Source organism: Pterocles gutturalis, unplaced genomic scaffold (assembly GCF_000699245.1).
Source record: "Pterocles gutturalis isolate BGI_N339 unplaced genomic scaffold, ASM69924v1 scaffold41062, whole genome shotgun sequence".
In the NCBI taxonomy this organism is placed as follows: Eukaryota; Metazoa; Chordata; class Aves; order Pterocliformes; family Pteroclidae; genus Pterocles; species Pterocles gutturalis.
In genome coordinates this window covers 4,345-17,876 of record NW_010111638.1, presented here as the reverse complement: position 1 = coordinate 17,876, position 13,532 = coordinate 4,345, and the positions used below count along the sequence as shown (strand labels likewise).

The 13,532-nt window shown below is 42.0% G+C and overlaps 1 protein-coding gene across 1 annotated transcript in view; it reads right to left on the bottom strand.

The window, feature by feature from the left end:
* The window catches only part of IL5RA (interleukin 5 receptor, alpha), a 14,098-nt gene extending 1,033 nt beyond the window's left edge, over positions 1–13,065 (bottom strand). The window contains exons 1-9 of the mRNA XM_010073790.1: positions 12,993–13,065; positions 10,935–11,080; positions 10,217–10,355; positions 9,550–9,682; positions 9,284–9,474; positions 8,172–8,317; positions 7,402–7,537; positions 5,547–5,643; positions 550–631 (exon numbers count right to left, since the gene is read on the bottom strand). Coding sequence (XP_010072092.1) covers positions 550–631; positions 5,547–5,643; positions 7,402–7,537; positions 8,172–8,317; positions 9,284–9,474; positions 9,550–9,682; positions 10,217–10,355; positions 10,935–11,080; positions 12,993–13,065 — 1,143 coding nt within the window. The remainder of the gene's footprint in view (positions 1–549; positions 632–5,546; positions 5,644–7,401; positions 7,538–8,171; positions 8,318–9,283; positions 9,475–9,549; positions 9,683–10,216; positions 10,356–10,934; positions 11,081–12,992) is intronic.
* Between the last annotated feature and the right edge of the window lie 467 nt (positions 13,066–13,532).

The window sequence follows — 13,532 nt, the reverse complement described above, 5'->3', positions numbered from 1 at the left end:
CAAAAGGCAGAGCCGTAGGTACAGCACCATGTGCCTGGAATTCGTTGCATATTAGAAAAGTACTCGACAATAGCACTTAATCCTTCCTCCAAGCCAAAGTGCAGGAATAGCTTTTTCTGATTTCAGGTTACTTTTGTTTGGTTTTAGCCCTCCCCAGAACACTTTGTCTCCAAACAAGATGCAGAGTTCCTGCAGACTGGGACCAGTCCTCATCAGTGGAGGTGGCCACCCAGCCAGGTGAGAACCCACCACAGCAGTTCTGACTGCATAACTAGCCTCATAAATTGCTAAATTCAATGGCTAATGCAATGTTATAGTCAGGGCTGTACATATCATTATGCCAATTGCACCCAGGTATCACCCACTTGGCATGTTTTGTACAATGCATTTGACGATGTAGCCCACATTTAATATGGGCATTAGAAATTCTAAGAGGTCAAAAGGCTTTAACTGAGCAATTAACAAGTTATACACCTCCAGCCTTACTGGGAAAGAGCAGCACACAAACAAAACAACAACAACAAAAAAGTGATAAAAATGTTACTTTACCTCGTAGTCATTTGGGAAGGGATCTCTGAATTTGTTGCTGGGTGTTGGAACTGGTGGAAACAATATACTCCATATGTGGTTTCTGAAAAAAAAACAGTAGCAGAGGGACGTGAAAGAATTGCTGTTTCTGATGGAAGACATATCCGCCAAGCAGCATGTGTTTAGCCCCGTGAAAAGGGACATCTCCTTGCACCGCCGGCCCTCCTGCTCCCTCCCACTCGGTCATCACTATCTGATGGCAGCAGCAGGCTCGAAAGGGGTGAAAGTGATGGGTAACGGTCCACCAGTGAGTACCCCGAGGACTGGGCAGGTGTGCTGGTCCCACCAGGACACTGCTGGACCCTGGGGACATGCGGATGACAAGGGGGTGGTGGGCGGATGCTCCCCCCATCAGCCTCTCCCATCACAGCCGCGGCAGAGCGCTGGGCTGGCAGGTCTGATCCGAGGGGATGTTGCCGTGGGTGTTAACGGCCAGCAGTGGGCCTGTCTCAGAGAGAAACTAATTGCTCTGATCTGTCTGTTGGCACTCGCATTCTTCCCAAGGGCTGCATTGTCATCTGCTTTGTTTGGACATCCAAGACAGGCTGCCTCTCGCTCAGACTGTGGTTTCTGGACATAATCTGCCCATGACTCGTGGTGGGAGAGCAACTGCAAATAATTGTGTGCCCAGGGAACAACGAGGAGGCAAGGAACGGGACCAGAGATGGCTGACAGCAAATGGTTCTGCTTAGCAGGGTAATAACTCATCCTGCTAACACCCTTTGAGATTCTCCTTACCTGCCTGACACCATTTTGTCTGGCTCAAGCACACTGGCATATGTGTTTTTGTGATAGCAAGTGCTGCAGAGTGAACTTTTTCTCGTCTTTGATAGATCCCAGAGTACAGACCACCTTTCAATTGCTAAAATGCATCCGCTATCTCTACCCCTGGATAGCACAAGTCCAAATAGGGCCAGATTTTCATGGGAACTTGGCCTGAGGGAAGACGACAGAATTTAGCCCAGAATTAGCATGTAGCACCCGTTCTGTGGAGTGAGCCCAATGTCCATGAAGCAGGGAAGTGGTCAAGGTGGAGCCCCAGCTGCACCCCCCTTACACCCCTGGGGCTGGGACCATGGGCAGATCCGCTGCTCTGCCCCATTTATTTTGTGGCAGTTTTCCTGCCTGATGTCTGGTTAGTTGAACGCTTATGTGCTTATGATTATGCTACTTCCAAAAGCTGAGTTCTGTCAAGTTTTCCATTATCCTATTATTTCTCCTCACCAGGGAGGTGAGGAAGAATAATATTTTCTATCAGATTTGACCTAAGCCTTCCTGGCTGAGCTGCTGTTGCCTTGAAGGAGACATCAATGTTTAACTAACTATTAGGGGCAGGGATACCACTGCTTGCCTGATAGACCCGACGGAGCAAGCTATGGGATGTCTCCCTGTTGCTGCACATGGACAAGGGTTTGTGACAGAGGTGAACAGCCAGAAGTGAGAATATGGGGAGGAAAAGCAGGGTGTGAGTTGGCTTTAAGAGTCATTTGCATCCCATTTGTTGAAATGCTGAACACAGTCCAGCCATCGCTGGCTGCAGAGGACAAGTCACGCTGTGTGGTCACCACCAGCAGTGTGGGTCGGTAATGTGGCATTGGTGTCACTCAGGAGTGGGACCAGGATGAGTGACAACACCACAGTGTCTGGCATCATCTCTGCTCTCTCCAGCTTTCCTGCTAAGGGCTGGGCTTTGTGTCCATACCCAGGTCAGCTTTGCAAGTGCTGCTGTCTTCCCAGCTCCTGCACTCCATCCAGTCTCCCAAGCCTTTCTGATTTCACCTGTACCTTACTTCAGCTCTGAGTGTGGGTTTGATTTATGCTATTGCTGTGTGATGTAACCAAACAGATTTGGTTTTGCTTGGAAATGGTGCATTTCTAGTCATGCTGTTTGTCAAGAAAAGATTTTGATGGAGCCAGATCAAAATTATTTATTGAGTTGGCAAAAAGCGTAAGTTACACATCACTTCTGGCATACAAGCACCTAAGGAGGGGTGCACAAATGCCCAACAGAAATGAGGCAGAAGCCCACTCGTGTTTGTGGGGGCTGCTTGCCCCTCAGGTGCAAGAGTCTTTGCAGTAAGGTGCTGGTGGGGGTGGAGACAGCAGTGCCCTCAGAATGGTCCTGTTCTTTTTTGCAGGACACTGAAAAGTTGGAGTTATGTGATTAAATATCTTGTCACAAAAAGCATTCCAGTTATCGCTGCTTGTCTCTACCCCGGTTAGAGTGTGGCCCTTTCCATGAGTACTACTTGGACCTTCAGGCTTTGGAAACACCCCACGGGACCCTTGTGCCTTAACACAGCGTTTCATGGGCTCTCACTCTGGTGCTGTCTGTCTGAAATTTGCCACTTTTCCCACAGGCTGTGACATGAAAATCCCAAAGATAAATAAAGAGAAACAAGAAAAAGAACAAGTTCTTCTTTTCCCTCTTCTAACTGCTACAATGAGACTGATAAAATATTTGTTTTCGCAGTACGTTAGAGTGCCTTTTCCAGTGTCTCGCCTCCCCCAAGATTCCCGGTGACATTTTCCAAACAGCTTCCCTGTAGCAAGTGGCTGGTGACTGCGGGTCGAGGACCTGAGTGCAGTGCAGAAGAGGGAGGGGACCTGGCGGCCGTGGGGATGAACACATTGATTCTGGGGTAAGGAGGGCTCCAAACCCTGGAGCAAGTTATTAACTCCATCCTCCTGTGGGCTCACCTCCAGAAGAAAATGTTATTCCAAGGCACAGGCTAAGGAAGTACAGAAGATGCTCATTCATAAAGACAGAGGGCAAACTAGGAAAACATTAAATTGTGTTTTTTATCAAGGCAGTAACGCCCTCAGGTACTGCAAGGAGGTGAAGGGAAAAGACTATGCAAACAGTCCCAAAAGGTTATTTTGCTTTGTAGCATTCCTCCCAAATGGTGGTCTGTATCTCTGATGCCTGCAATCACCAGGAAGTATGCAGAAAAATTTATAGAACTCTTTGCTATAACGAAATTCCCTATAATGGCTTCAAACTGTATGAAATTTGAAATGATTCTGTGGCTTGAACTGCATGGTACACTTCATGAATTTTCAAGAGCAGTAAAAACTGAGAGTACTAATGAAACTGTGATCTAGAGAACTTGCTCTATTTTTCTTTTTTTCATATCTGCAGACACAACAAATGAGCAGGCTAAGCACTGCCTTTCATCTTCTTACACTTCTCACCTCCTCCCAGGGCAGGCTGGGGGATTAGAGAAGTGGCAAGGAGACTGAGCAAGCAGCAGCTTGGGAAGGGTGGAGTAGAGCTAGCAACTTCATGAAACTCAGTGCAGCAGGCAGATAAAATTGTAATCACTTTGGCAAAGATGGAATGTAATGAGCCTTTGGGTCCTAGGGAATTATATACTAGCCAGGCAGAGAGAAACTCCTAGAAGCAACCAACCATCAAGCAGCTGAACCTGGAAAAGCTAGCTTAAATTTGGCTAAGTATTAAAGTTCATAAAATGCATTAGTACAGCATCTTCAAGCTGGTCCTTGATTAAAAATCTTCCCCTATACCTGTTTCCCCCCCGTATGTGTTTCAGGATCTCCACAGCGGGTAACTGCTTAATATCGAAATACTGGCAGAACTCCACAGGGAAACATGGAGCAGTATGACTGCTATTAACTGTTGTTGGAACTAACTGATATTGGTGCTTTGCTGTCCCAAAGAGAGAGAAGAGAGCTGATGAAGATGATCAGTGGAGGACCTACAGCTATACAGACAGGTCAGTCCGTAAAAGAATCAGTGATAGGAGTGAGAGCGGTTTGGGGATTTCCACCAATAAGTCAAGGCTGCGTAGTTGGGAACAAATGTGTATGAATAAACTCTTTGTGGAGTTCCTCTGTTGTGTTCCAAAAAGGATTGCTTATTGAGACCTACTATGCTAATTAAATTGACTTAAGAACAGGTTATCATAGACAACAGACTCTTTAGGGAGAGTTAATAACAGCTATTCTAATATAACATTCCTGTAGACAAGACCTTTATTTCATAAAGGAAATGTGGTATGGAAAGGAAAATAGCCAAGGACACATCAGGATGAACAATAAATTAAAAAGCATTCAAGAAATTAATAAGGAATTAGCAGAGTCAAGGACAGCACTCACATTACTGGGAACTGTGTTTATTGTAATACTGGTAATTGCTGCTTGCTGCATGTTCCAGGGGAGAAGCTTGTAATTACACTGATTCTTTAATTCATCACTTATGATTTGACTAGCCACAGCTAGAGAAATCCAAAGTGCATCTGCATTTCTTCACAGCATATATTGGGAAGTTTGGCTATATGGCACCTGGTTTTACTATGTGGCATCCATAGCCTCTGTAGTCATTACAAATAAACTAAACACTTCAAAAGCTCAAAGCAAACAATAGTTCAATGCACTTGCTCCTCTTAAGAGGTCAAGAGGAGCAGCAACCACAAAGGCACTGAGTATCTCTTCAGAACATCTACCGTGCTCCTTGACACCAACAGAAATTCAGACTGCATGTCCAGGCTCAGCATGTGGCTTGGGTCTGCAGGCTGAACGAGACAAGGCTGAGAAAATACTGGCCTGTACATCTGAGCTATGAAAGGTGCTCTCAGCAGCTTTCACCAGGGTTAAAGACAGAGTCCTCCTGGTGAAATCATTGACCCAGCCAGATCCATTTAAGTGAAGAAACAAGATAAGGACAAATGGATTTTTAACAAATTTGCTTCACTCAGTATATGGTTTTGTTGTTTAAGATTCAATCGAATAACCCTCTTACTCCACCAATTTTGCTGAATGTTATTATTGATAATTAATGAGGCTGAGTATTACTTATTCAGTACTTTTGCTTTGTATAATTATGCTTGAATACCAAACTCAGTGCCCTTCTTAAAATTAAGCAAAACTTGTAACATCCCCCACACCTGTTGACCAACTAGTCCTTAGTTAATTAAAAAGAAGACAATGATACTTACACTTTGCATATTATAGCAACAAGCAGGAACATGCAGCACGTGGAGACACAAAGCACAGTGAGAATCCAGACTACGGGATTCTCCAGTTTGTTTTGCCCTGAATTTCAAGAAAAAGATAAATTATATCTGTTATTTTAGTGCAGGTTATTTTAAACACACTCTTACAAAAGATTTAATCAAACCAAACCAAATTTTCCAAACCAAAATCAGCACGTTCCTAAGTCTTTTCCGTCTCATGTCTGTGGCAATGGCCCCAAAAAGGCATGATTGGCAACACAAAGTCTTACTGCAACTCGGGTAAGGTGTGGGAGCAGCAGCAATGGCAGAGGTGATGCTGTGGCTCTCCTTGGCACACTCCTCCTTGGGCTTCTCTCTGGATGTGCCTGGAGGAACCACCCCGAACCCATGCACCGCTGGGAACCAGCACGAGCATGTGCACCTGCCTGGGTGAACAGATGAAACTTCCTCAGAGCTGCAGAGCAAGTTAAGAGCAATGAGACCTGAGTATGGACTGAAACCGGAGACCTATGCAGGAACCTGTGCTGTGCCAGTGAACTGCAACAAGCCTCAAAAAAACCCCTTTGCATAAGGAAGACTGAAGTAGTTGGGCCTGTCCTTGGATATGTGTGAGATGTTAGTAAATTTTTATAGAATACTAACTTCACAGATTTGGTTCATATCAGGCTGCTGTGCATAGTTAGTATAGGTGGCCAGCCCACTCGGCTGCACTAACGACTTCTATCTAGATTTGTTTGACTGTAATGCTCCTAAACAACCTTTTAGGGACAGCTGGAATCAAGGTGCAGTTTTACAACGCTGGCTTTGTCAGCGTATGGCTGCATTTCACAGGGTTTGATCACCACAGCCCAAGGAAAGGATCCAGAATTGTGCTTCAGTTTGTAACAAATTTGGAGGATTGCTGCTACAGGCAGCCTAGGACAGTGCTCTTCTCAGGATATGGGCTCAGAAGAGGTCTACTGGTCTTAAAGTTGGTCTCATCTGAATATTTCCCACATAAGGGCATGAAGCTAATAAACAGGTCCAGTTTTGTTAATTAATGAGATGTTTGGTCAGCGCCCCCCCTTCCCAGGGTCTCATCATGGCCATGGAGCCAGGTGGGAAGGTCAAGGGGGTGTGTTAGAGCAAGGAGGCAAAACACCACCAGATTTGTATTCACTAGCAAACAGATATAAAAGGGAAAAGTACAGTAAACAGGAGAGTGTAAGGGACTTCTTTTTTTTTTAAGTGAAAACCAGGAAGTTAAGAAACTCAAAAGATAAGAGTGGAGGAGGATGTCTAAGAAGAAACAGTTGATAACGTGCTGTGATAAGGAAACTGTTATGTCCAGAAAAACATGTTCAGCAAGCAAGAAATACAGAACAAAGTGGGGCAAATTATCATGTTCCAAAGATGATATAACCATGCTCTTCTTCCCCGCCCCCAACATTGAAGAGTTCAGATAGATCCAGCAAAGTAATAGTTGACATGATCACTCATATTAACTTCCAGCATGAACATCATGATGCATGCCAGGGAAACACACGTAAAAACTTACCGAGAACTTAGGGCTTAAGCCAGTTTAAAGCAGTTTCTGAAAACATAAGCATGTAAAAACAAAACACTGTCTAAAAAAAACCCTCCATATGTCCAAAAGTTTGCTTGGGAGATTTTTTTTTTTTAAATGGAACACAGATTTAACTCCCCTTGCTATTAACAAGTAGGTTTCTTTCTTCAAATACCTATTTTCCTGGCTTCTATTAAAATTACTTGGTGTTTGCGTGCTCACGATTAGGCAGCATTTCTTTTCCAGCAATAGAATAATATTCAATAAAAGTCAAAAGCATGTCATTCTTACCAACATAAATAATTTCACTCCAGTCACTCCAAAATCCTCTTGTACAACATATGTGATGATTAGCTCTTATTTGTACAGAATACCTGCTGGTAGCATCAATCTGTAATCTGAAGTTGTTGGAGGATATTTTCACTATCTGTTAGGAAAACAATATTGTATAGATTACTTCAGAGTAAACAATTCAGAAAATAAATTTTAATCATGTCTATCTTTTCATTTTTAAAAAACTCCTTTTCTAGATTAACAGTGAGCACCTGGCCTTGCTTTTGAAGTAAGATCTCTCTTTTTACAGGTGCAGTTACTCTCATAATACACCAATATTTCACAGCACATTCTTGAAAGATTTTTGCATTCTCCCTTAAGACACTTAATGCTGGATGTTCAGTATTGTCCGTCCTCTACACTGTTCTGAACCCAGACGCATAAAACTGAATAACTCCAGTTTTTGTCCTTCTGCTTTCCTGGGTCTCTTGGGGATAGTTTGTTGCAGACATAAATATGTCCAGAAAAAGAGGAAAAATACGAAAATTAATAAGACTTTGGCTTTGCTGAACAGTAGTCACAAATGGGACACAAATTTCACCAGAAGTCCATAGTTTCAAAAATGTACTAATAGCAGCTTTTATTTTAAATGTTTTAAAATCCGTAACATATCCATGAATATGAAATCTTGTTCACCAGGTTGCATAAAGGCAAATTGTAGCTATACAGGACAGTCAGATCAGAAATGGGAATGCTGTGTAGTAACTGGGCATCAGAGAAGCAATTACCTGCTTGTTACCTGACTTCAAGTTGAACAGGTAAAATTCATATTCAAAACATTCTTTAGAGAAAGGAGAAATTGGCTTCTCCCATGTGGCCAGGAGATCGTTCTGCTCTAAGAATACAGTGACATTTCTGGGAACGTTCACTTTCTCTACAAAAAGAAAACTGTACTGGTAAGTTATTTATAGAGCAAAGTTTAAATACTAACAATTGGAGAACTTTATAACCTGATAGCGTTTCCAAGTAGGACCTATAATACTTGACTTTACTTCATATTTTGGGCAGAAAATATAAGGATTTAGGAAGAGTAAGTGTATTGGAGAAAATAGTCAAGGAAAAAACATTTTAAATATCCACTTAACAGTTTCAGAAAACCAGATTACTGAGTGTGTGTGGGGGGAATTTATTAAATTAATTTTTACAAAAGCATGAAATTAATGATAGAACAATTAGAAAAACTTATTTTGGGGAAAAAAACAGATGTAACCAGGAAAGTTACTGAAAACTGCAGCAAATTCAAAGGAATGGATCAGCAGCAATTATGGGGATGATTTCTAAGAAGAAAGCATGTCAATTGTTTTATCTCAGTGAAGCCATGAAAAAGGGAAATGTTATCTGTTTCAAAAAAGTGAAAGGCATGGAATTAACTAAGGAAAATAAATTATTTGGGTGGATGAAAGATTATAGACATGGCTGATACTACCTTTTATTTGACAGTCTAATGCCTTTCTTTGAAATGACATGGTTATCTTGAACATCATGTGCCTTTTTCCTTCTAAATAAAGGCTGGAAAATAAAAGGTAGTAAAAACTGCACTTGAAGGTATATTGACTAAATCAATTGAAAATGAATATTGGAAATAACGCTTTGGCTAACAGAATAACTAAATGTATCTTCTAGCTTTTTATTTCTGTCATCTACAATAAAAAAATCAAAGTTAGTTAAAACTATCCATTTCTGTCTTATAATCTCTTCTAATTTTATTAACATGTCTATGCAAAACCAGCATACACTTCCACCAGCATCAAGAAGCATTCAGTCCTGTAATATTCTCTCACAAATCTTTTGACAATCCTGCTAGACATTTTAAATTAAAAAAATAAATATTTCTACTCACCAATGGCATTTTGGTTAAATAACTGCTGAAAAGGTTTGATTGAAGCATATTTGCTAGACCCATTAATGTGTATTACAACGAGATTGTCAACCTCTTCAGGATCAATATGAGTCACTGAAAATCTGCACTCAGTATTTCTGTTCCACTTGTCTTTGATATAATCGTGACACTCTTCAGTGTACGTCTCATACCTAAATTAAAATACTTGTGAGACATGATGTTCTTAAAGAAATTCACTCCTGACTGAAATGGGAGAAAACACCAACCTGTAAAATAGAAAGTACTCGGTATCTTCTGGTGCCCCTTGGCCAGGAAGCCAAGTGCAATGGAGAGAAACAGTACTAGAAATGGTGATGCGAGTAACACAGGACAGATTAGTGACAGATGTCTCTGGAGCACCTGTAGAGTCAAGGAATTACAAAGCAGAAAGAAAAATCTTATTACAACAGTCATAAGAAATTCATGTTGCTAAAACACTTTGATTATGGTCTTTGGTTGATTTATATCTATGTCTATTGTACCCAATTTTCTTCCTTATCACACAGGTCTACCAGTTATGGATGGATGAAGGTTCACAAATGGTGTAAGTAAAGCTGCAACACACAGTACCATTACATATTTTATGTACACCTTGTGATTCAAGGAAATATGATTTTTCAGTATCCTAGAGTGTATAAAAAGTAGGTTACCTTAGCATTATCAAGGAATTTTTAGAAAATTTTTTATGGGTTTTCCATGTTGTACACCTCCAGATTGTACTCCAGTCTCCACAGCAGTAGTGAAAGGCCTGGACTAAATCATTTTGTAAGATCAGTGTAGCAGGTAGAGGAGAAAATGCAGTATTTTCCAAGTACTAAACCTGTCACCTTTCTATGCCTAGTCCACAGACCAGGGCAAAACACAAAATTCATCCTCCCTTGCACTTCTTCTTACCCGGCAGAGGCGGGAGTTCTCCCTTCACCCAGTCACTCTTCAGCTGAAGGTCATTATGGAGAAGTAACGTCCGAATCTGTGCGGAGAAACCATTGTGAAGCACAGCTGTTCGGATACTGTGAGTCTTCTTTGTATCGTACTTGAAATTAAAAAAAAATCAAATAAGCATCATGTAACGGAAGACAAAGTAAGGGACCTGCAAAGACTGATCCAGTCTTTGCAAAAAGGTAAAGCAGCCACCTAGCCTAACTGGTTATATTAACTGTATAGAGCTAGAGAGTACAAATAATCCACAAAAGTGTGTAACGTTTCTCATTTAAGACAGGAGAACCCTTATCTTACCAATAAATTGTCTATAGCTTACAGCTGTGATGAAGCATGATCTGATATTTTAATGATATCCTGGCATTAATGTGAATGAAGTGACCTGACTTGAACAGGGAACAACATCACTTAAAACCAGTATCCAGCTTCCCCACAAGACAAGCACTGCAGAGACTGACAAATCCCAGGTGAGCCCTTGTCCCAGCAGAGCTGGACCCATAAGGGAACCTCTCCAGTGCTCAAAGTATTAGTTTAAGATATAAGAGAATAAGTGATTCAATATGTCAATCATTCAAGAGACATATCACGCCTACTGCGCCCTGGTTTGATGTAATACGTTTAAGTCAAGAGGAATTTAACCTTCTTAGGATACTGGACTTATTCTTTATCTTACCTCTTCTGGCACAGGGCTGAGGATTTTCACATCATATCTGATAGTGTAGTTTTTTTGTTCTTGATTAGGGTTTGGTTTCCAGTGTAAAAGTACTTGCGCTAATGCAAAGACTGTCAGGGTGAAGTTAGCAGGTGGGAAAACCTGAACTATAAGGGAGAAAACAAAAATGTTCGTAACAGTAATCCAGAAAATTGTTTAGAGCAATAGCTGTTTACGAGCAATGAGCAATACAAGCAAATAATTTAATTTCAATATTATATTATCTCAACAGCTTCTTATAAAATGTTTCTAATTATTGAAAAATATCTTTAAATAACAAGCAAAACTTCATCAAATAAGAGTTTACTGAAAACTTAGCTTAAAAAAAAAGATTTTTTCCAACAATTGCAACTTGAAAATCACAATGATATTATATTTGGCTTGTAAATGACGTTCAGGTTTTTCAACTTGATCTTCCTAGCCACAAAGGCACTGGGCATCTGTAAGAAGGCTGACAGCCACAAGAAGTTATATGTGAGAGAAGAAACACAATGATGAACAGAGGAATTAAGCACAAATGGAAGAAAACATAGAAGGATGGGAATGATAATTTTAAACGACAGGCCAAGAGGGACTCCTGAAGCTCATATGGAAATGAGGAAGATCTCATGCTGGGGGAAAATGTTAGCGTATAAATAGCAAGGCAATTAAATAATCCATCTACTCTCCTCCATTTCTAGAGTTTTTCAGAGCCTGTCCTCCCTTAATTACCACCTCTAAGGCAGCCGAGGGATGTTAGTCCCCACTTTTCCCATGATTTCAACCTTTAATGTTCACCAGTTCAATTTTCAAGCATGCATCTTGCATTAGGAAAACTGCCTCATGAAGGCTCAGAAAACCCCAACACAAAGCACCCTGAACGGCTTCCCTTAAAACGTTCCTCATTGAGATACCCACAAAAAAATATCACCATTGAGGTTGCTGACACACCAGTGTTACGCCAGCGATGCTTTGTGTCGTCATGTTTCTGCAGCTAACTGCAGTTTTGTTCCTGAAAATCCAACAGCTATCTGGAATAATGCCTTTGCTTTGGCCGGAGTAAATTCTTGAATAAACCAGGCCAGGAACTACTGTCCAGCCCAGAGGGCACGTGGCATGTGCCCTGGTTTCATCTGGGACAGAGTTAACTTTCTTCACAGCAGCCAGTGAGAGGCTGTGTTTGGATTTGTGCTGAGGAGAAGCTGATCACACACTGATGGTTAGAGCTGCTGCCAGGACAGTCAAGGACTTTCCAGCTTCTCTGCTGTGCCCGTGTCTGCAGGGGCAGGAGAAGCTGGGAGGGAGCACAGCCCCAGTGACCAGCCCAGGATTCGACCTTAGGTTTAGGACTGAGACCCAAACTGGCCAAGGGTCTATTCCATACCATGCCCGTCATGCCCCGTGTAGAGGTGAGGCTCTGTCCGGAAGGGCTCTCTCTTGCTCCAGGTTGTCTCCCTCTGGGTCGCCCCTCTCTCGGGGTTGTCTCGGTCTCTCAGACACTCGGGCTCTTATCTTTGTTCCAGGGTTGCGGTTTTGGGACTCTCCCTGCTCTGGGATCGTTAGCTTGGTCATGGGGTGGTTAGCAGTATCACTGTGTATCACTCATTTGTCTATTTGTATATATTACTATTATCATCATTATTATTTTCAATATTATTGTAGTTTAGTTATGAAATTGTTCTTATTATTTCAGCTTACGAGTTTCTTTTCCCTTCACCCCTTTAATCCGAGCGAGTGGCTGTGTGGTGCATGGCCAGTAGCCAGGGGTGTAAAACTACAACAGCATGGCACAACATGCATCTACATGCCTCGTGGTTCTTTCCTCTCAAAGCAAAAGAGTCCTCAGGCACTGTCTGGGAGCAACCTGAGACAGGGAACAACTGTCTCATGTTAACACAGCACATGATCTGCGTCCTGCACTCACGGCATGCCATGGACTGTTATTCCTGTGCAGAATAGTGCATTTGACCAACACGTGGAGGGGCCTTGGTCACCCACCAGTGCTAAAGCCACACACTGGCAGTATGGGCAATGCCTTACCTCCTGCAGCTTCAGGCACGTCTGGCTGAACCAAGTTTGTTGTCCACAGGAGGGTCAGAAAAACTCTCATCATGCTGCCCATCATCTTTGGATGCTAAATAAGAAAGGCCACATATCAGCATCTGTGCCTTGTCAGCGTTTCACAGAGCCGTTAGCTAAAAACCAACAATCTGAAGTGTCAGGCACACAACCCATGGAGCATGGCATAGACGAGTGATCACAGGAATTAAACTCTTCTCCTTCCTCTGTAGAAAAATGCATCTTGTCACATCTAAATTTAATAGAAGTACCCCTAACCACGTAACATTTTGCTTCCTTTGCTTTTGCCAGCCCCCCTTGGAAAAGCTACTGGTTTCAAACCAGTCACATATAGATGTTCAGAGCAGCAGTCATGGCCTTACAATGTCTCTCCACAGAGAGAAGCGAGTCAGGTTCAGGTATATTGGCTTTCCGAAGAGTCACATTTACTCCAAGAACAGAAATAATCACATTTTTAGCTGTCATTATATACAAAATGGCTACTTACTGGAATTTACTTTT